Here is a 23684-nt window from a genome sequence, read left to right on the forward strand (position 1 = left end):
TCAAAAAGAATGCCAGTTTATCAACTTTTTAGCACGTGTGGGTCCGTGGTTTGTTTAGTCTTGTCTACGTGTAACAGCGCCCTCAACCGACTTGGCAATGCCATTGTCAGAAGTGCATGCATGTCGTAATGCACGATTTGGTCATGGGTAATGTAACGTTAGGTTGCCCAGCGGAACTGTGCTGAAATTCGGCCAAAGATTACAAATTTTCCTCTTCCAAATACAAGTAAGTATACTGTATATCTTAAAGATTTGTAAAACAGGTTTTTTATTTCGATTGAAGTGAATTTTGCATGAAGATTGGTTGTGCGCGTATCACCGTGTGCGTGCCTGATCATTGATGAATCCTTGTGACTCATTCATCATTCATTAATCAATTCCTTATTCATTTTGACTCGGTGTCTTTCTCTTGTCAGCTTGTTAAGTCAAGTCTTCGACTGGATCTTGATGTGTGACTATATTAATATGTACAGTATTTTCTCTGTAATTTACTGAATGGGAAAACTCCGTTTCATGCTTTCTTTCCCTTTTTAAAAAAATCCTGTAATAAGGTCAAGTGTATGACTATGAGGGCAATATCAATTATTGTACGGAATTCAGGCTTTCTTCCCTTTTTTAAATAATCCTCTAATGGGGTCAAGTGTATTAGGTTTATAATTGTACGGAATTTGGGCTTTCTTTCCCTTTTTTAAATAATCCTCTAACGGGGGTCAAGTGTATTAGGGCAATATTAATAATTGTACGGAATTCGGGCTTTCTTTCCCTTTTAAAAAAAATCCTGTAATAAGGTCAAGTGTATGAGGGCAATATTAATTATTGTACGGAATTCGGGCTTTCTTTCCCTTTTTTAAATAATCCTCTATTGGGGTCAAGTGTATGGGCAGTATTAATTATTGTACGGAATTCGGGCTTTCTTTCCTTTTTTTAAATAATCCTCTATTGGGGTCAAGTGTATGGGCAGTATTAATTATTGTACGGAATTCGGGCTTTCTTTCCTTTTTTTAAATAATCCTGTAATGGGGTCAAGTGTATGGGCAATATTAATTATTGTACGGAATTCGGGCTTTCTTTCCCTTTTTTTAAATAATCCTGTAATGGGGTCAAGTGTATGAGGGCAATATTAATAATTGTACGGAATTCAGGCTTTCTTTCCCTTTTTAAAATAATCCTCTAATGGGGTCAAGTGTATTAGGATTCAGCCTTTAATTTAATTATTTCCCTTTTGGAAATAATCCTCTAATGGGGTCTTGTGAGTTTCGTATAAAATATATTGACAACACAGCTGCGCATTAGCTATAGCGCAGTTGTGTATTTTTGAGCCTAATGAGGGCGCTGTTGTGCATCTTTCAGAGTGCCCCCTCGGTTGCCAAATATTTATAGTTAAGCAACAGAGCGCGACCTCAACTCCGGTGTACTGTGTACGTATGAACGTCACCGCGACTCCGTCTCCGCGGAGGCGCAGTGGAAGCTTCGAAGTGTACCTGCATTCTATAGTTGTACCCATACGTGTAGGTTCCAGTCCTGGTCTGGCTGTTTGCAACACTTGTGTCATTGAGCAAATGCTTTAGCATAACTGCTAAGCTCCTCCCACCCAGGAGTACAAAATGGTACTACTACTCTAGCGAGAGCCGACTGCATTCCTTTTAAGCAGGGGAATACCTATAGCTAGACCCAGTAACTTGGCATGAAATTTTGTCATTATCAGTCGTACTAGTAATACTAATAGTATGACCGATAATGACAAAATTTTGAAGAAAAAAATGCAGTGCACCGTCTCAGGTTTGCCCCACTCGAATTTTCCTCCGGCATTTAATTAAAGCTGAGCATTTCTTTTTGTTTCCTATATTAATCCTATTCATTTTGTTTAAAGGCACTGGACACTATTGGTAATTACTCAAAATAATTTTTTGCATAAAACCTTACTTGGTAACAAGCAATGGAGAGCTGTGGATTGTTAAAAACATTGTGAGACACAGCTCCCTTTTTGAAGTAACATCATTTTTGAGAAAGAAGCAATTTCTCATTAAAATACTTGCATTGAATTCGAGACCTCAGCTGAGGTCTCGAATTCAAGAATCTGAAAGCACACACAGACAGTGTTTTTTTTTCCATTATCCTCTCGCAACTTCGACAAGCAATTGAGTTAAAATTTTCACAGGTTCGTTATTTTATGCATATGTTGAGATACACCAACTAAGAAGATGTAGTATTTGCTGTTGGAATAATAAACAAATTAAAAATACCATAGTTTTTTTCTTCTTCTCTAGATAATGATGTCAGGTCATTTCAAGCGTGCCAACTCCACAGTCACTAAACCCTTTGCCTCCATGGAGCCAGAGACGAGTCACAACAATAGCAGCACACCTCTCCGTCTCTTTGTAGACGCCAAGAAGAAAATCAATGAGATCTTCGGAGAGGTTGCATCGCACATGAAGGAGGGCCAAGAATTTATCATTGGTGAGTGAAGACCTTCTTTGCCTTACCCTACAGACCATTCTGTGGTCGCACCGCCATGGGTCGCGGCAGCATAATGTTCCGTACATGAGGGCATGGAAAATTGTCGTCTTTTACGCCTTTTGTTTCCTTTGCTGGGCAATACAATAGGCCTATACAATACAATGGATTTTGATGTAGTGCCATTTCATTTAGACCACAGTGCAGTTTGACAACAGTATGTAGAATATTCTTATTAGATAATTTGAAACTGAACAGAAAGTAAATATTGAAATTTTGTCAGAAAACCTTGTGCTAGAGAACTGTTTTGCTACATATTTTACTAACGCGGAGTAGATTTTTGGATTTGGGAGAATTCACAGTTCTGAAAAGAAGTCTTCTGCTTTTTAACTACTACTTAGGCGGATGGTAGTTTTCTTTTTTATACTCCATGTTATTTTAACAGGAATACCCAGCGAGCTTCATGTTGTCTCGAGTGATCATCAAGAGAAAGTAAATGAGTCCTACAACCAGGTTCAGGGAATCCGTGAGGTGCTAGCCAGGGACCACATGAAGGTGGCCTTTTTCGGCAGGTACAGTCGCCTCTTGACATTTCTATCGCCATATGTTGTCATCATTTAGGAGCAAGTTCTGGTGGCTACTAGACTTCACTAGACTGACTAGACTAACAGAAATCATAGAGCACAGGGAGATTGACTATATATCGAACCAAGCACTTGAGTGCAGTCGACTATGGTCAATTGGAGAGCTGCGACGTGGCTCTGGTCAAGTCTAGTCACTCCCTCGCTCGAACTTGCTCTAAGTTAAACTGATACATTTATTTTTGGTTTTACTAAACAACGATATGTGATAAGCACTTTATACTCGGTGCTTTCCACAAGTCCGGCTGGTACAAATTACTAGGCATACTAATTCAGGGCTTGAATTTGGGAGGAGAATTCACAACACTATTGGGCCAAATTTCATAGAGCTGCTAAGCACAAAAAGTTGCTTAGCATGAAATTTCTCCCTTGATAAAAACAAGATTACCAACCGAATTTTCACGTGATTTTCAGAATAATCAAACAACAGCTGAATACCAGTAACAAGCAATATGCAACAAACGGAAATTTGGTTGGTAATCCTTTTTTTATCGAGGAAGAATTTTCACGCCAGGCAAATTTTTGTGCTTAGCAGCTCTATGAAATTGGGCCCAGGGGTTGAAGCTCAAAATATTTACTGGACCAAAATTTAATTTACAAGACCAGAATCAAAATGAGTTGAAAATGCACCAAGTCTTAGGGAAGATCTATGCCATTTATCTTATGTCTATAGATGCGTACTTCGATACTGAACAGAATTGAAAGATATTCTATCAGATTCATAGTCTATTTCACAAAGATATCAGTAATACACAATGAGACATTTTTAATTAAAAAGACCACCGAGCTTGGCCGGTCGTGAGTTTACTGGACAAAAACTTGCTAAGCACAAAAAAGAATTGCTTTAAAACAGAAATAGGTTACCAGTCAAAATTACCTTGAGTTTACATTGCTGTGACTGGTACCCCTTTAAGTTTTTGCTTAGCAGAGACAATTGCTGAGCAGTATTTTCTGCTTAACAGCTTTGTGGAATTTGCCCCCGGGTGATATAAGTAAACAAAAATTCTCCTTGATGTTTTTCAGAACAAGTAATGGGAAGAGCAGTGTAGTGAATGCTATGCTGAGAGATAAGGTGCTACCTACGGGCATAGGACATACTACAGACTGCTTCCTGTGCGTTGAAGGCAGCGATACCACAGAACCATATCTTCAAGTTGGAGATTCCGAACAAAAACTCAGCGTAAAGGTGAGCGGCTGAAAACATTCTTCCTTGCAAATTGTTCTTCATTAAATTTAAGACCACGCTTTTAGGGCTTTAACTTGGGAAAATAGAATTAGTTGTTGCAAAAAACTTACCAACCAAAAGGATGAATGGTATAAATGGTATAAAAAAATAGTTAATGGCCTGACGTTTTGACCCTAGAAGAGTCTTTCTGGAAGGCTACACATTGGGGAACAATTGTAAAATTGCATAACAATCGGTTAAAAGATCATAGTTAGAATGAGAAGTATGATTTGAAACTGTGCTTGGTGGAAGTGTAACTAAGAGAGGTTTGTCGTAACACCACGTGAATACCTCGTTTGAGTAGTTATGGTTTTGGAAAGAACCGCTGGTTGACAACTCAATGTTTCCATCTGGGCCCAATTTCATGGCTGTGCTTACCCCCAAAATCTGGGATTACGATCACGATTCCCCACTCGTGTAAACGCCAAATTTCTGCGCTAGCCTTGTAAGCCTAGAATGCCTAGTAACGTGGAGTACGCATGCGCAGAAGCCAAAATTCGCCGCTAACTCGTGAAGTACGCTTGCCGTAAGCACATAATTCCCTGCTTCCGTAAGCGCCGATTCTGTGCTTACGGTAAGCAGAGCCATGAAATTGGGCCCAGTATGCTCAGATCGTCTTGAAGTTTAGTCTTCTCGTAGAGAAGATTCATCACATTTATCAAGATTTTTCCAAAGGTGGAAATGATGTGTTGAAACATACCTCCTAAGATTTGGATTCTAGTTTCAGACTTTTCTTGTCGGCAGTGCCTTTCACCCCTGATTTACCAGTGCATGTTATTTTCTTTATCCAGTCCGTAGGTCAGATTGCCAATGCTTTATCTGATGAGAGGATATGCGATCAGAGTAGTTTTGTCAAGGTGTGCTGGCCAAAGTCACGCTGTCATCTCCTGCAAAATGACGTCGTTTTCCTTGACAGGTAAGATTGTTTGATTATTAGTGAAATTAGTTCTTAGTGAACTGGGTCTTTCAAGGTCTTATAGGTTCCTTCTGCTCTGAGCCCACTGGGATTCCCCATATCAAATTGAGTCAAGAGTTAGTGGATAATTTTCCCTTGACTTTGAGAGACTGTTTGATTTCTAAGTGATGTTTTTGTATTTTTGAGTACAATACAATAATACAATACAATACAATGGGTTTTTATATAGCGCCATTTCATTTAGACCACAGCGCTTTAAACGAACAATAGCAATGCAGATAATACAACAAATGAACATTTTGCAACTAAACATTTTGCACTGTATTCTTTGGAAGTGTATTTAGTTGGATGTACCCTGATCCCTCACTGATAGGAACAGGTTCAACCTCAAGATTAACGTGCCGGCGCTCTACCAACTGAGCTATCCAGCCCTATGTTGGGGGTTCTTTGAGTTGGTCTTTGAAAAGCGTTTGTAACCGTTTGTTATAAAATGCATGGTTAGAAAGATGTTTTAAAAGTAGAATACAAAGATCCACACACATTTGCCTCGAAATTGCATGGTTTTTCTTTTACTTTGCAAACTAACACGGTCGGCCATCTATGGGAGTCAAAACTTTGAGTCCCATAAATGGACGACCGCGTTTGTCGGCGAGGTAAAAGGAAAACCACACAATTTCGAGGCATATTTGTAGCAAATGGTTACAAATGCTTTTCAAAGACCAACTCGACCGATCCAAGGCAACGTGTGCCAGGGGATATATCACCTTAAGGGGGGATGCGATGTCGTAGATTTTCTGTATTAATAGTTAAAGGCAGTGGACACTATTGGCAATTACTCAAAATAATTATTAGCATAAAACCTTTCTTGGTGATGAGTAATAGGGAGAGGTTGATGGTATAAAACATTGTGAGAAACGGCACCCTCTGAAGTGCCATAGTTTTCGAGAAAGAAGTGCCATAGTTTTCGAGAAAGAAGTAATTTTCCACGAATTTGATTTTCAAGACCTCAGATTTAGAACTTGAGGTCTCGAAATCAACCATCTAAACGCACACACTTTCGTGTGACAAGGGTGTTTTTTCTTTCATTCATATCTCGCAAGTTCGATGACCGATTGAGCTCAAATTTTCACAGGTTTGTTATTTTATGCATATGTTGAGATACACCAACTGTGAAGGCTAGTCTTTGACAATTACCAACAGTGTCCACTGCCTTTAATGTCATAAATTTGTACACTTTTTTGTGTTTTACCTCAGCCCGGGTATCGACGTTGAGCCCAATCTGGATGATTGGATTGATAAATACTGTATGGATGCCGATGTGTTTGTTCTGGTCTCCAATGCTGAGTCCACCTTAATGAGAACGGTATGTATGTAACTCAAAGTCAACTCGAAGTCATAATTTAAAGAATGTATGTGTACTGTGACTGCTCTATGTATCAACACTCCTATGTTTCGACATAACCCCTTTTGATCTACACTCTAGGTTTGGGATTAGGGTTGCGGTTATGATCAGAATACAGAAAAAAACATTGGGAGTGGCGGAGCAAAGATGTGTAATCATGTCTCCCACAGATTGCTGAGCGTCATTTTCCCATTACTGACACACTCATGCCTGTGCACACTGCCATGATTAAGGCAAGAACAATTAAGGCAAGAACAATTCTTCACTTTGAAGCAATTGGCTCAGACTTGTACCTTATAAAAGTAACCAAAACAATCTGTGTTTGTAGTTCATTCCAATATTTAAGAAAATATTAAAGAAAGGCGACTCTTTTTGATGTTGTGTTTCTGTTTCTGTTATAGGAGAAAAGTTTCTTTCATAAGGTCAGTGAGAAGCTGTCCAAACCAAATATCTTCATTTTGAATAATCGCTGGGATGCTTCAGCAAATGAGCCTGAAATGGAAGCAGTAAGTATGGATGTCATTTCAACTTTACAGTCGTCTTTTTTGAAGTTGTAGTTTTTGTTTTGATGTTGTTGTTTTTTCAAATTCTACCTGACGTCTTCATGACAATAATCTTAATTGCGCCATTTTTGTTTTTTTTTGGGGGGGGGGTAAATGTACTTATTTTCGGTACCTATGGAGACCAGGGATAAAACAAAAAGACTCCATAGGTGAATTCTTAAGACTGGGATGCTCAAGGAAACTTGTGTACAAAGTCTTTGGGAAACTGTTAAGTGCAGGTACAACAGAAGATATTTAAAAGGATGCATTTTTTAAGAACTTGAGAAATGGAAGACGATAGTAAAAAATTATTTTACAAATTTGGTCTACATCTCACAATACTAGGAAAACTGAGGACCTAAAGACTAAGTTGGTTTTAAAGTTTTTCTTAAACCACTGAAGACTCTTACCAGAGCTGCCGACTCTCCTTGATTCTGCAGAAAGTTTTCACGAAAATCAAGCAATCTTTCTATGTTTTGATAAACAAATTTGAAAATCTTCTTGATCATGAAAACTTTGTCCCTATCATATTGAATGTAATTTCAATATCTCGGCAGCACTGCAGTCTTAAGTATATTAATATCATTGCTGAGGAAGTTCCAGTACTTAGGGCATTAAAATTAAAGAAAACTCATGGTTTTTTTTAAATTTCATGTCCTTTACAGGTAAAGAAGCAACATTTACAGAGAGACATTGAGTTCCTTGTTGATGAGCTGAAGGTAGTAACGAGACAACAAGCAGAGGACAGAGTTTTCTTCGTCTCGGCTAAAGAAGCTCTCATCACCCGTATCCCTAAGCCAGCACACACACCAGATTCAAGTAAGTTTATAGTACAGGGCTGGTAGGATTTGAAACTTTGCATGGTGGGAGTATGATTAGGTGAGGTCTGTGGTAGCACCAAAAACACAACAAGCAAAGGTTGGGGTCTTCAAACAGTGTGGTCTTCAAGTGGGGATTATTGGTGCTGCTATGAACCTTTTAACCAATGAGCTATCAGACTGAGACTCATCAATTGTTATTATTGTTTACAAATTATCATTACCAGTCCTTAGGTGAGGTCTGCGATAGCACCATGTGTAAATCTCTTTTGAGAAGTGTTGGTTCTGAAAATATCCGATGGTTGACAACCAAAAATACTCCAAAAGAGATTTACACATGGTGCTATTGCAAACCTCACCTTAGGACTGGTAATGACGAGTCTCAGCCTGAGAGGCGACTGGTTATGAACTTTCATAGCAGCACCAATAATCCCCACTTGAAGACCCTAATGTTTGAAGACCACACTGTTTGAAGACCTTTGATTGTTGTGTTCTGGGTACATGCAAGATTTGCATTATCTATGCCCCAGATCTTAGTTTCTTTGTTGTTTTCTATCAAGTGAAGTTTCAAATCTTTGTATTGATACCGGTAGCAATCCTCAATACAAATAGTTCTTTTGGGGGAAAGGAAAATATTTTACTTTTGTGGACCCTCCGCTTGAATTTGGCCTCAGACTGGAGCCTCGCATGTTGATTAGGATTTTTCGTCACTACATTATTTCATGGACTTTCCCCTATTTGGGGTTTTACTTCCACATCTAAAACTGAACATTTCTTCTTATTTCCTATTCATCCTGTGCTGAGTATAATGTGGGGTGTTTAATGAGATTAATATGTGGTTTAACTTGGGCCTTTTTCAGCCCAAAGTTAAGAACAAGCAATAAACAAAATATCTATAAATGTTGTTTTCTTCTTTCTAGGTGGACCTCTTGCAGATGGGTTTCAGGCTAGACTGTTTGCCTTTGAGAATTTTGAACGTAAATTTGAGGTAAGGAACATATTATAATATGATAATAACGGAAATGTACTGAGCGCAGTAAACTTTATTACTCTGATCACTGGGTCATTAAAGCCATTGGACACTTTCGGTAAACAGTATTGCCCAGAGGCCCACACTTAGTGTATCACAACTTATATATAAAATAACAAACCTGTGAAAATTTAGGCTCAGTCGGTCATCGGCGTCGGGAGAAAATAATGGGAAAACCCGTGTCATGACATGTGTTTTATACTATAATCCGTAATTCTCGATGTCGGGAAATGGTAATTGTTTTAATGTTTTATCAAAAAGTAAATCATTTCATGGAATAATATTTCAAGAGAAGTCTTTTACCATTACCTTCTGTAAACCCTGTAAGTTATTTGTAAATCTGTGAACTTTTTTTTTCTGTTCCGAAAGTGTATAATGGCTTTAAGCTTACCACAGAGCTAATTCAATCACAAGAACCATCTCAGCCCTCTCAGGTACCCATTACCCCCTGGGTGATGAGAAGCAATCTTGCTCAAACACACTTGTGAAGGATTAGAATAATGGAACAATTCCGGTATTTTGCTGGAAAGCTATCAATAGACCTTATGCACATGACATCATTTCAGTAGGGCGCCCTCACCTAGAGGTCAAAAGGAGGTTGTTCATTGGCCAATCCTGTGCGCCTCGTGTACAAATCTGTGCGTTTCGATTGTTTCGTCACCGTTTTTCCACTAAGATGGCCGCTGGATGACGTCAATGCATAAGGTCTATTCAAAACAAAAACAGATGGCCATAGTTTGTAGAAATGTAACACAGATATTCAAAAATATGTTGAATTTTTTTGAAACAAATCAACAAGTCATTCGAGATATTTCAGCTCATGAATTTTTTTAAAGAAAACTGTAAAAATTTTGAATTTTGCTGCAGTTTAAAATTTTTTTTTTGAATGTTTTACTAACATTCAGCCAGTGTCCATACCAACCGGCGCACTTTGTTTATCAGCAATGGAAAGGTCTATACGTTCATTTTAAATTTCTGTGTGAACTTCATCCAAACGTTGTTTTCTGTTGTAGGAATGTATATCACACTCTGCTGTTGTAACCAAGTTTGAGCAACATGCTAAGCAGGGCAAGCAGATTGTGACGTCTACACAAGACATCTTAGATGACGCACTTCAGGCATCGTCTCAAAAACGGTAAATATCACCAGGGCCCAATTTCATGGCTCTGCTTACTGTAAGCAAAGAATCAGCGCTTTTGGAAGCAGGGAATTCCGCGCTTACGTCAAGTGTATCTCCTGGGTTAGCAGGAAATTTTTGCTCATGTGCACGTTACTAGGCATTCTATACTAACACAGCTAGCGCAGAAAAATCGGCGCTTGCACAGTAAGCAGAGAACGATGAGCATAAGCGCAGAATCTGGGGGTAAGCAAAGGCATGACTTTTTTTGTTACTGCAGTTGAGAGAAATCATGATTCACCTGAATATAATTTGCTTGTACTTCTACACCGATGTGTATTAATTAAGCACTGTATACTCGCGACTTCCCAGGGTTCTGTGTACAAAATTCACAGGCAAATCACTTAGGTGAGATTCGAACCCCTGTCCTTTGCCTTGCCCCATGCAAAGCTAACATTTATCAAATCTTTGCAGTACCTGCTGCTCACACATAGGGTTGAGCTGCCTCTAGCCATCATCGGACTAGCTCGGTGGTCATCATCAGTGTTCATGGCTCTGCCTGTCTGCCAAAAGAATTTTTTTTAAAAGATTTTTGAACTTGAGCATTAGCTCTATAATAATTTTATTATTTTATGATTATATAGGGCGACGTGTATAGAGAAACGTAAAGACCGAACTGACAGACTGGAATATGTTACGACCCAACTGAAGCTGCTCACCGGAGAATGCAAAGAGAAAATTAAGGATACAGCTGAACAGGCCGAGACCAAGGTAATGCTGGGATGTTATTTGTAATTTATTCGTTGTGTACCTGGAAGAAGGCCCTATGCCCTTCTGGCAAGCTCAGTTGGTATAGCACTAGCACGTTAAACCGAAGGTCTTTCGTTCGGTCAATTTGTTTTTTCTTTAATCCCAAGTATATAATAATAACAAGCTCTTATATAGCGCATTTCACAATAAACCCTATCAATGCGCTTTACATAAGTCCCCTGGTCATTGGGCCAATAACATGCCTTTAATTTTTCTCAGCTCCCTATATGGAGTATTGACCTTTATCACGGTGTGGTCATCTTGATTTTACTCCATTCCAACTCATTGTATCCAAACTGATGCTGGACGGAATAAATGTCTGGTGCCATGCGCAATGAATCTTAGCATTCATTACTGGTATTGGAAACAGGGAACATGACCAAGATGGTGACAGCATGATAAAGGTGTATAGACTATATAGCCCCGAGCTGCCGTGGCGCTACGAAGGCTATTTCATTCACAATATCAACCTCTACCCTCGCAGGTACCCATTTATACCCCTGGGTGAAGAGAAGCAATTATAGTGAAGTATCTTGCTCAAGGACACAAGTTACTTTCATGCTCCAATGTTTGTAGTGTCATAGTGTGTGAAGGGAAACATGGATATTGGTTCTAAAGTTTCCCAAAGGTTTTAAGAGCTACTTCCAAATCTAGCCTAAAGCCTCAATTTTTTTTACAGGAAGAGGAAGACTATTATTTTTTGATTGAGTATTTTGTTAATTCACTACCCGATTTTAAAATATCACTCAAAACACCTTTTCCAAACTTATTTCGCTTCTTAGGCTATTTATTTCTTTCTCATTGCTTTGTACATGTATTGTAAATATTTAATTGCTTGTGATTCTGTTGTAAAGCGTTGTGGTACCTTTTTTTGTGTAAGAACGCTATATAAATGCTAAGATTATTATTATTATTATTATTATTATTATTATTATTATTATTATTATTATTATTATATGTTTTGTGGTTGTTGTTGCCAGGTATCAGCGGCCATGACAGATGAGATCCGAAAGTTATCTCTCCTAGTGGACCAGTTTGATCGATCATTCCATTCAGACGCACTCGTTGTTAAAGTCTACAAAGAGGTGAGGAAGAACATTTCCAATTCATTCCACCTAACCGACATTATTCCACAAACTGCATCTCTTTGGAACTTCCTGCCTGGTGCATGTTTCCCACAAACTGCATCTCTTTGGAACTTCCTGCCTGGTGCATGTTTCCCACAAACTGCATCTCTTTGGAACTTCCTGCCTGGTGCATGTTTCCCACATACTGCATCTCTTTGGAACTTCCTGCCTGGTGCATGTTTCCCACAAACTGCATCTCTTTGAACTTCCTGCCTGGTGCATGTTTCCCACAAACTGCATCTCTTTGGAACTTCCTGCCAGGTGCATGTTTCCCACAAACTGCATCTCTTTGGAACTTCCTGCCTGGTGCATGTTTCCCACAGACTGCATCTCTTTGGAACTTCCTGCCTGGTGCATGTTTCCCACAAACTGCATCTCTTTGGAACTTCCTGCCTGGTGCATGTTTCCCAAAAACTTCATCTCTTTGGAACTTCCTGCCTGGTGCATGTTTCCCACAAAATTCATCTCTTTGGAACTTCCTGCCTAGTGCATGTTTCCCAAAAACTTCATCTCTTTGGAACTCCCTGCCTGGTGCATGTTTCCCCTCCATCCTACAAATCTAGACTGTTTTAAGAGGAATATCAATTCCTACCTTCAGCTCCCCTTAGTTTTTTTTCACATTTAATAATTTTTCTTCTTGTAGCCCGTTACCAAGAGTGACTTTTTTAGCCTTGTTTGGGCCAAAGTTGCATATCAAAAAAAAAATATATAAAAAAATCTCCTTTGGAGTATGCAGCACCCGCAGCCAACAAATGGGCACACAAGTTGCTATTCATCCACATCAACAATCTCTACATTCGCAAGTACAGCATTTTTACCTGGGTGAAGAGAAGCAATTATAGTGAATGGTTTTGCTCAAGGACAAAAGTGTTATGACCAGTATTCAAACCCACATTTCAAAGACTAAACCACTAGAACTTAGAATTAACAAGACAACCTTTGAAATCTAATTTAAATCTTGAAATCTACGTGCGCATTACAAGTCTTATTATTATTATTTTTATTATGATTATTATTATTATTATTATTATTATTATCTACTAAATTGTTTGTTCTTCTTCCTTTGGGTCTTTAGGAGTTGCAGAAGCATTTAGAGGCAGGTCTTGGTCGTAATCTAGACGCTCGGTGCTCCTCAGCTGTTATGCATGATGTCCATCAGATTCAAACACAGATGACAGGTCAGACATAAACCCCCTTAACCCTTAGCAGTGCCCCCGGCCGATTTATTAAGCCGCAAGCTTCAACCCTGTTGAAGTTTATGCAGTTCCTATGTAATTAGTTTGTTTTTAAAGCCATTGGACCCTTTCGGTTCAGAAAAAAAAAAAAAAGTTCACAGATTTACAAATAACTTACAGGGTTTACAGAAGGCAATGGTGAAAGACTTCTCTTGAAATATTATTCCATGAGAATTACGGATTTATTTTAAACACATGTCATGACATGGCGAAACGCGCGAAAACAAGGGTGGGTTTTTCCGTTGTTTTTCCCGACTCCGATGACCGATTGAGCCTAAATTTTCACAGGTTTGTTATTTGATATAGAAGTTGTGGTACACAAAGTGTGGGCCTTGGACAACACTGCTTACCGAAAAGGTCCAATGGCTTTAAGTGCTTCTTCTACGTTCCTTGTTTCATCAACACATAATATTTTATGTATTATTATTAATATTTACTTGTCTAAAACAAAAACAAAATCTTTGGGCAGCGTGACACCAGATGAGCATGTGGCCATTCTTTTACAGTTCAAAACAATTTTATTACAATGCAATGTTGATCCAACTTTGCATTTTTTCCAAAACGATGAAATGCTTTGCACAACTGATCTTTAAAACTATTTTTAAATTGACTGAATTTTCTCAGACGGTATGTCGGCCCTCCTCCCCGACGAGTCCAAGGAGCAGATGGGAAGCCTCCTCTTCAGACGAGACTTTGATTTGAGCTATCGCTTGGACTGCCAGCATCTCTTTGCCGACTTCTCCGAGAACGTAGAGTTTCATTTCTCACTCGGCTTCACTGCTCTCATGAACCGCTTCCTGGGGCCCAAGAACACCAGGGTGGCCATGGCTGGCTTTGCTAACGCGGTAGGTCCATCGAAATGTTCCTGGGACCAATTTCAGAGAGCTACTTGATCAAAACATATTGTTTGTAAATAAATAAAAAGATAAAGAAGTAAGATTTTGAAAGCAATTGTTTTCTAATTTTTATTTCATAATTGTTACTAATCCTTGGATGAAATATTATAGTCCACATGTAATGAAATGTCTTAGAACTGATCGATTTTTATGGAAATCGTAAATTGTTCTTACTTGTTATTTTCTGTCTCAGATTCCACGCCCTTTTCCAAATGCTGACGTAGCGGGTGCCACCAAAAATGAAGAAGATATGACAGTTGCCATGGTGACAGGATTAGCGTCTCTGACATCACGTACCTCAATGGGGCTGATGATTGTCGTTGGAATTGTAAGTATGAAAGACAACAAATATTTCAGTATGTACAAAAACAATTATGTGACTCTCCTGAAAACATTGCTCTGTGGTTTTCACATTTTGTTTTTTCAAACATGACGACTAATGAAGCTGAAACTTCCATTAGTAAGTTTTACACCAAAGCAGATCCTTGCCATTTGATTGGAGGATTGTCGGTCACGTGATAGCAAATAAAAGTACTGTTGTCACTCACTGTGCATTTTTCGTTCCATCCAAAAAGTACTATTGCACGCTGAGTAAAAACATCACTGTCTTTGGTAATGCAGCAGTGTTACTGCAAGGCACATACATTCGACGTCTGCGTGTCTCAAAATAGCTGTACAGAACGCACATTGTCACTGTTGAATCCAACAGGCCGACCCAAAAGAAACGGGTGTAATTTCACAATTAAAAATTGTAGGCCTACGCTTTGTTTGCTTTTAAAGTTATATCCTCCAATCAAAATGACAAAGATCTACTTGAATGTTATATAAAACAAATAATAAATGTTTTTCATTCGTGCAATGGTGCAAATATTTTCATTCGTTGAAAGCTGGAATGTTCCATTGAACTCGGCTCCGCCTCGTTGAATAGAACATTCCATCTTTCAATTCATGAACATATTCACACCATTGCACTCATAAACATTCATTATGTGTATATTATCACATACATCTTCAATCACAGTGACTAGGGATTCATGTCATGGCAAAAAACTTGATTTACAAAAGGTACGGAAACCATTAACACAAGTTAAGTAGTAGTATTATTATTATCGATTAGGTTTGGAAAGCGGTTGGTTGGCGAGTGCTTGCAGTTGGGGGCGGTCTTTACTCCCTCCTGTACGTCTATGAGCGTTTGACGTGGACCAATAAAGCCAAGGAGAAGGCTTTCAAGCAGCAGTTTGTGCAATATGCCTCAGAGAAGCTGAAACTATTGGTCAACTTCACCAGTGCAAATCTTAGCCATCAAATTCAACAGTAAGTACATTAATAACTAATATCCGAGTCCAGTGACAGTGAAGTTAGTTTGATATTGGACATTCAAATAGGTTTATATGGGGAGTGTCTACTTTTTTTCAATATCGGATATTGGTCATTCACATAGGTTTATACAGCGAATGTCTACTTTTTATTTCCATATTGGACATAAGTTATACATAGGTTTATACAGCGAATGTCTACTTTTCAATATTGGACATTGGTCATTCACATAGGTTTATACAGTGAATGTCTACTTTTTATTTCAATATTGGACATTGGTCATTCACATAGGTTTATACAGCAAATGTCTACTTTTTATTTCGATATTGGACATTGGACATTAATATAGGTTTGTACAGCAATGTCCATTAATGAAAAGTAGACATTCACTGTACCAACTGAATGCGAGTGTCCAATATTTAAATAGCAAAGTAGACATTCGCTGTACAATTTCTAATGTGAATGTGCAATGTCTAATATCAGACAAACTTTACTGTCATCTGAGTCCAGTGTTAAACAAAATTTGAGGTACAGTACTTGATTGTAATAACTTTTAAGGGCTAAATGGTTTTAACATTTTCACCTCAGTTATTGTGACAACAATTAGTGAGAATTACCCAAGCTGCTTTACCAGCTTGTGTATAAGCCAACCTGAAAATAAGCCATGGACCACATAAAGCCTGAAATCAATTCATAAGCCTTAGTTTGTGGTCCAAAAACATGGTATGAATGACTTAAAAGGCAGTGGACACTATTGGTAATAACTCAAAATATTTATTAGCATAAAACCTGACTTGGTAATGTGTAATGGGGAGAGGTTGATAGTATAAAACATTGTGAGAAACAGCTCCCTCTGAAGTGAAGTATTTTTCGAGAAAGAAGTAATTTTCGACGGATTTGATTTTGGGACCTGATTTTCGAAATCAAGTATCTGAAAGCACACAACTTCATGTGACAAGGGTGTTTTTTCTTTCACTATTATCTCGCAACTTCTCAAATCCCCCCCCCCTCCAAAAAAAAAAAATTCACTTTTCCTTTGACCCTCCTCTTCCCCAGGGAGCTGTCCGGCACCTTTTCCCGTCTATGCCTTGAGGTTGACAACTCCCGTGACACACTGAAGAAAGAGTTGATCCAACTGGAAGCAGAGAGCCAGAAACTTGAAGCGATGATGTCAAGAGCCAAAGTCTTAAGGTACACAAACGTTATATCTTGTACAATTTACATACGCGTCCTCTTCACTTGTTTCGAACATAACTTTTTGACCACCCATAGTGTTTTTGTTTGTATGCTTGATCAGTTTTTCCGGAGATATGTGCATTAAAAGTCCATATTATTATTAATAATTTCCATTGACCTGTGTTTTGTATTAGGAACAAGGCAGGATGGCTGGACAGTGAATTAGATCGCTACATCCGGACATACCTTCAACACTGACAAGCAAGAGATGGATACTATAAGATAAACACGGCAGTGAGTGGTAAAGTGGTACAGAATAAGTAATTAAAAAGGACGTTCTTTCCAAGCCACTTGTTTTCAAGAAAAATAACATTACCCTCTGATAACTGTCGTCATATAGGCTGCAGATGTTATGGAAAAAGATGAATTTACAAATAACATATGAGGTAGGATCACGCAATATGAGTGGTTTGTCGACCCAGGTAATTTTCTTTTTATACATTTGAAAAATAAAGACACTATTTATGGTTTACCATTACACACAGTGGACAGTTAATATGGGAAACCAAGACCTAAATTGTGTCTTGATTATATGCAACACATACGCACTGGTAGGAAAATGGCGTCACGACCTTCGTCTATTTTTAAACTTGGAGAATAAGATTATCAAGCTTATTTGATTTAATTCAACCGGTAGGAGCGACTATTGTACAAGAAGAAGGGTCTAACCTGTGCAACAAATATTCTGTGAAGTTTTTTTTTTTTTGAGTTTGTAGGCTTTTGCTAGACTCGTATCACATTGTTTCAACTCTTTCACGTGCCAACTGTCGCTAGTGACCAGTTTTAAAAATAAATTTTGTAACGCAAGAAAAAAAATTCGAACGGTCGCACAGAATGTTAAAGAGGACTCTTATGGGTACTATTGTGACCTCTTTTTTTGGGCGTCGCCATTTGCAAAAAACGAGCAATCAATTAATCTGTCCATATGATCAATTTATCACTAAAATAAATGGTGCATGAGAGGGTTAATTGTTACAGTCAGGGAAACTTTTAGGTGTCAAACAACCATTGACTTCAACTGCGTGCTATATATTACGTTAAATATTACTTTAAAACGTTTGTGCAAATTGGCACCACTGTCCACAGAACCAACAGTTTACATGTGTCTACTGTTTAGAACACTCGTCAGATGTTATGTATATGCTGGCATTTTTTTATCTCTCATTCTGAACCATAGAGGGACCATATTGTCATGGTTGAGTGGTCTAGTGCACTGCACTCAAGTTTTGGTGGCTCAGTCATCAGGGCGTGGGTTCAAATCCCGGTCCTGACACTTGTATCCTTGGGCAAGACACTTTATAACTACATGTACATTTGCGTCTCAACACCCAGGAGTAATTGGGTACCTGTGAGGGCAGAAATGGTTCTTGTACTACTCGTCGAGCTGAGATGGTGTGAGGAATGACACAAAGGCCCATTGAACAGGGGTAAAAGTGTCCAGTATTGTACTAGCGACTGATTTATCAGGATTGTTCTCCAAATCTCCTTTGGTCATCAAGTTTTCTTAAAAGGAGTAAAGCAGTCACCCAAGAGGGAAGGAAATAGTCCACATATCCAAAGCTGTAGTTTTGTGTTTGTGGTGAAACACCGAGTCTGTATAAACCTTCCTGAATTGTAACATCTTAGACATTCAAATGCATTCTGGGCCTAGTTTAGAGAGAAACCCAAGCCTTACAAGCCATGTATTGCTAATTTTCACACTCTTCAAACCTTATCCCTCCATTTAATGGTTAGACAGTAGGAAGGTTTTTTTCATTTATAAGAACAAAGTCCATCTTTGTTTTTAGTAAGCTAGCCCCCCCCCCCCATTTAATGAAAACAAAAAAATTGCTTAAGCACGAAAATGCCACATACATTGCTTGTGACTGGTATTTAGCTGTTGTTTACTTAGCATAACAATTGAGTGGAGTCTTGGCCGGTAATCTTTTTTGCTTAAGCAAAATTTTGTGCTTAAGCAGCTCTATGAAATTGGGCCCTGGGCTATCTTCTCACCACCTTTTTACTATTGTGCAATTTGTATAAACCTACTGCAAGTTTTTTGTTTGCCCTTTCTTTCTATTGTACAAACTTGTTGTTCAAGTGCAACATGAAAAAAATCTTATGATTTTAAAAACTTGTATTCATCAATTTCATTCAAGGTTGTTTCGTTATGATAATCCAATGTGACGCTAACCTAGAGAATGAAATCAGTTGGTGTTTTTAATTCATATAGAGGTGATGAATTGCCTGAATTTATTTGCATGATATTTTTTTGGCTCTTGATCTTGCTGTGAATCGAGCTGGGAATCTGGCTATGAATCTAACTATGAATCCGGCTACATGTATAGATCTGGCTATGGATTAAACTAGGGATCTGGCTACATATATAGATCCAGCTTCTGATCACTCCATATTAAAGTCTAGCTACATAGGTAGACCTAGTCTTGGCCCAAGACGTTAGTGCTCGATATTGGATAGTGTACTACGCTCAGTTGTAAATCGCTAAAGCGCACCCTCTTTAACTGGAGAGCTTGACTGGCGAGCTTGAAATCTAGACTAGTCTGGAGTTGCTCGCCAGTCAAGCTCTCCAGTCAAAGAGGGCGCGCTGCGGTGATTTACAACTGAGCAAAGTACACTATCCAATATCGAGCACTGTTGTCTTAAGGGCCAAGACAAGGATAGACCTGGCTATGGATCTGGCTACATATAGATTCAGATTCAGATCATGCCATAAGTCTAGCTACATTGATAGACCTGGCTATGGATCTGGCTACGTGTATAGATCCAGCTTAAGATCTGGCTGTTGTTCTAGCCGTGTATCTGCCTACATAGATAGACCTGGCTTATGGATCTGGCTTATGGGTGTGTCTACAGGTATAGATCCAGCTTAAGATCTGGCTGTTGTTCTAGCCGTGTATCTGGCTACATAGATAGACCTGGCTTATGGATCTGGCTTATAGGTCTGGATTGTGGGTCTGGCTAATGGGTATAGCTATGGGTCTGGCTATGGATCCCATTGTGGTCATAGTTTATTGGCTGTCTGTATGAGACTTTAAAGGGTTGGACACCTAGACTAATCTTTGACGATTATTTTGAAAATGAATTTATTTGCCATTGTGCTTTTGGCGTATAAACCCAACAGTGAAAAACGAGTTTACTTTTTTTACTCCAAAATACATTAGTAGACTTAAGTGTATTATGCTATATATATTTTAAGTTTGACCACTCTTTTATTAAGGGTATTGAATTTTTATTTTTCAAAATCAAACATACAAGGTTTTACAAATGTGAATTTGTGTATTAATTTGTTAAATATTCTAGTTGATGAAATTTCCCGGGAAAAAAAAATCAAGAAAAAATACATACAACAAATGCCTCCTGATGAATTTTGGTTGTTTCCTTGTACATACTTCTGAATGTATTTGTTGTCAAAATTGAATTATCTTGCCAAGTTGTGAGGTTTGTTTTTTGCGAATCCCTGAATGTTAGTTTTTTTTTTAATAAAATGCAATTTGTTGCAGTTAAAGGCATTGGGCACCTTTGGTAATTGTCAAATACCAGTATTCTCACTTGGCCTAACCCAACATATGCATAAAATAACAAATCAGTGAAAATGTTGACTCAATTGGTCATTGAAGTTTTATAGAATAAAGACAGAAAAACCATCGTTGCACATGTTTGTGCAACAAGGACTTGTTGCACAAATATGTGTGCTTTCAGATGCCTAATGAAGTCTTTTATTACTTGAGTGAGAAATTACCTCCTCAAAAACTACGTTACTTCAGAGGGAGTCGTTTCTCACAATGTTTTCTACTATCAACATCTCTCCATTGCTTGTTACCAAGTATAAGTCTTTATGCTAAAAATTATTTTGAGTAATTACCAATAGTGTCTAGTGCCTTTAATTGGTAACTTAATTGGCCTTTAACAGTGCTTTCCCCTAGTTGTCAGTCTGAGTGAGCTGGTAAGAGTTCATATTGATGATTGCAGAACGATTTATTCTGCCTGCAAACTGACAAGAATGCAAGTCACTCAAATGTGCGCAATTATTCCATCTACAAATCAAAATTATGAGTTCTTCATACACGGGGGTCAAGAAAACTGTTCTGTAAGGACCTAAAGTGTACAATTTCCGATTTGTATTCATGGTTATAGCAGGTATTTACAGTGAAATGGTGATTGCCTAAAAAATAGCAAGGTGGTTTCTGAAAGTAGCGAGGATTTCATAGCTCTGCTTACTACAGGACTCTGTGCTTATCGCTAATTCACTTGTTTCACAGGGAACTGTAAGTACACTTTTTTTGTGTGACAAGCAAGGAAAAACACTGGTTGGTTACGATAGGTCAGATGGTGAGAAATGAACTGGGCTCAATTTCATAGAGCGTTGAAGCACAAGAAGTGGCTAAGCACCAACTAATTATGCTTACCAGAATACAGTTACCAGTCAAAATGCCATGTCACATGCACAATTTGTGACTGGTATCCTGCTCATTTCTGCTAAGCAGCAAATTGTTGAGCAATATTTTTTGGTTTAGCAGCTCTATGAAATTAGGCCCTGGGGTGGATTTCACAAAGGTAGTCCTAACTTAGGACTAGTCCTAGGCAATGCTAAGAGATAGGACCAGTCCTAAGTTAGGATGAGTTACTGGTCCTAACTTAGGACTGGTCCCATCTCTTAGCATTGCCTAGGACTAGTCCTAAGTTAGGACTACCTTTGTGAAATCCACCCCTGGGCCCATTTTCATAAAGCTGTTATGCAGAAAATACTGCTTGACAATTTTCTTTGCTAAGCAAAAACTGAGTCGGGCACCAGCCACAACAATGCAAACATAATGTTATTTGGGCTGGTAAACTGATTCTGCAAAGCAATACTATTCTGTGTTTAGCGAGTTTGGCTTATAAAGTTGGGACTTGACAGGTTGCTTGGTGTTGTTTTTTGGTCCCCGTTCAAGCCGAAGAAGAAAAATTGCCAGGACACTTTTACCCATAATTCATACCTTGGTCCAATTTCATGGCTCTGCTTACCACGAGACTCTGCGCTTATGGCAAATTTTTGTTCAACAGCCTATCACATCCCTGCCTGATAGAATCACATGCTATACAGGACACTGTAAGAACACCACTATTTGGGCTAAGCTTTGACAAGACATTTGAACTAATGAACTATTGCACTTATTATGTTTTAGAGTGTCATATTAATAAATTAACTTTAAAAGAAAAGTGTGTCAGTTGTAGTGCCAAATGATTTATAAGTTTGTTCTTTTCCTTTACGTGGTCCACACCCCTCAGTCCGTTCAAAGCCCTTGTCCCTCCTCCCCCCTAAAAACCAAAAACACAAAAAAACAAAAACAAAACAACCACAATTTTTTGTTTAAACCTAAACAAATAAATACAAAAAAGTTAACAAAATTAAGAATCTATTAATAACGAAATTCTTTGTCCCTGCTTCCCCCCATAAAGCAAATCAATGGACATATGTTATTCTTCAGTTTACACAGTAGTCGGTACGCAGCTAACATTGGCCTTCTACAGCACTGCCATCGGCTGAGCTGCTAATTTTGGGGTAGGTGTAGTTGCTTCTTTCGGGGTAGGTGTCCCTTCTTTTGTGGTAGGCTCAGCTGATGTAGCGGCCAGAAAATCTGTTGTGTGAGGAGATAGAATAGAGTAATTTTGGGTCAATCTCCCAGTTGTCGATACCCGAACTTGCTTATCATTATACAGGTTCTTCTAGTGTAAATATGAAAAATGGTTGACCAGCTGATCCAGACAACAATTTGATGGGGGGGGGGGAATCTGTCAGATGGAGCACGTGAACGCGGAGTGCGAAGGCTTAACTGCGTGGGGTACTATAGTTCTTGATGCTCTGTTGCAATTCTATAATTGATGATGGAGTTGGCGGGGTTGGTCAAAAAGTGAAGGGCCTAACCTTAAATCGGATATTAAGTGTATTACCCTTACCTGGGCAGTTGAAATACTGATGAATGCTCTGCTGGTCCCGCGTGAACAGCGGCTTGTCCGTGAACTCTTGACCACCGTCCTCATCGAGGTGACTATGCCGTCCAGCTAGGCTCACACCTCCTGGTCTGATTTGGGTGCAGCTGCATCGTCTAGCGTAGTCTTTGCAAGGCATCAACCAGCGGAGATGGCCACGGTCGTCTACCTCTTGCCCGTAGTAGCAAACCCTGGCTTTGACATGCTCACCGCTCCAGAGAGTTGCTGTTATTAAACAAGTTGCATAGTTTAATAGATGGAAATTTGCATCGGGGTTAAAGAATATTAGTTTTGGTTTTTTCCCTATTATACACCGATGTGTGTTAGCACGGTATACTCGGTACTTACTCTAGGCATCTAGATATGTGAAAAACACAGACATATTACTCGGGTGGGTTTTGAACCCACGACCTTAGCAATTCCAGTTCATTGCCATACCAAACTAGTGGCATAATACGTAAATGCTTTTAAAACATGCATCTTCACAAATACAAAAACAAAAAAACTTACCACCAACAAAAGTGACGAAGACCGCCAATCGCAAGCTAGTCATTTTCTACCTGTGTAGGCGCACACAGTAAACACACGTTGGTGCAATTTATGAAGGTGTTACCAGACTGATTTGAATCAACGTGTTGTGATACAGTAGACTCTTAATAACAAAGTCGCTGTTACTGGCCAAATTACCTCTTTATACCAGGAACGTTGTTATAATTAAGAGGGCAGCAAAAAAAAAGAAACACAAAGCAGAAACAGATTTGGGACGTACTTCAGAATGTACCTTTTATAAGCAGAACCTCTTTATAAACAGTGCTCTTTATTTAACAAGAATCAACTGTATAATGCGTTTGACAACAAAAGCTTTCAAGCATCTTTCTTTAGCATCCGTGCGGAGAGTAATATTTTAGACACAGTTTCAATGAGAGCTTGGTTGGTCAGATCGTGATG

The 23684-nt window shown here is 38.7% G+C and overlaps 2 protein-coding genes across 2 annotated transcripts; one reads left to right on the forward strand and one right to left on the reverse strand.

Moving 5' to 3' along the window:
• Positions 1-103: 103 nt before the first annotated feature.
• Positions 104-20243, forward strand: LOC139938038 (mitofusin-2-like). Its single transcript, XM_071933391.1, has 18 exons — positions 104-226; positions 2268-2457; positions 2900-3026; positions 4119-4281; positions 5112-5236; positions 6491-6599; positions 7040-7144; positions 7846-7999; positions 8919-8986; positions 10042-10163; positions 10790-10916; positions 11936-12040; positions 13158-13260; positions 13942-14162; positions 14407-14541; positions 15331-15527; positions 16587-16721; positions 16901-20243. Exons 2-18 carry the CDS (start codon positions 2271-2273, stop codon positions 16962-16964), a joined length of 2247 nt encoding a protein of 748 aa, XP_071789492.1. The 5' UTR covers positions 104-226; positions 2268-2270; the 3' UTR covers positions 16965-20243.
• A 1141-nt stretch (positions 20244-21384) lies between these two features.
• Positions 21385-23369, reverse strand: LOC139938039 (uncharacterized). Its single transcript, XM_071933392.1, has 3 exons — positions 23247-23369; positions 22704-22961; positions 21385-22384 (listed from the first exon to the last, which is right to left on the reverse strand). Exons 1-3 carry the CDS (start codon positions 23287-23289, stop codon positions 22272-22274), a joined length of 414 nt encoding a protein of 137 aa, XP_071789493.1. The 5' UTR covers positions 23290-23369; the 3' UTR covers positions 21385-22271.
• Positions 23370-23684: the final 315 nt, after the last annotated feature.

The sequence above is a fragment of the Asterias amurensis genome, chromosome 6 (assembly GCF_032118995.1).
Source record: "Asterias amurensis chromosome 6, ASM3211899v1".
In the NCBI taxonomy this organism is placed as follows: Eukaryota; Metazoa; Echinodermata; class Asteroidea; order Forcipulatida; family Asteriidae; genus Asterias; species Asterias amurensis.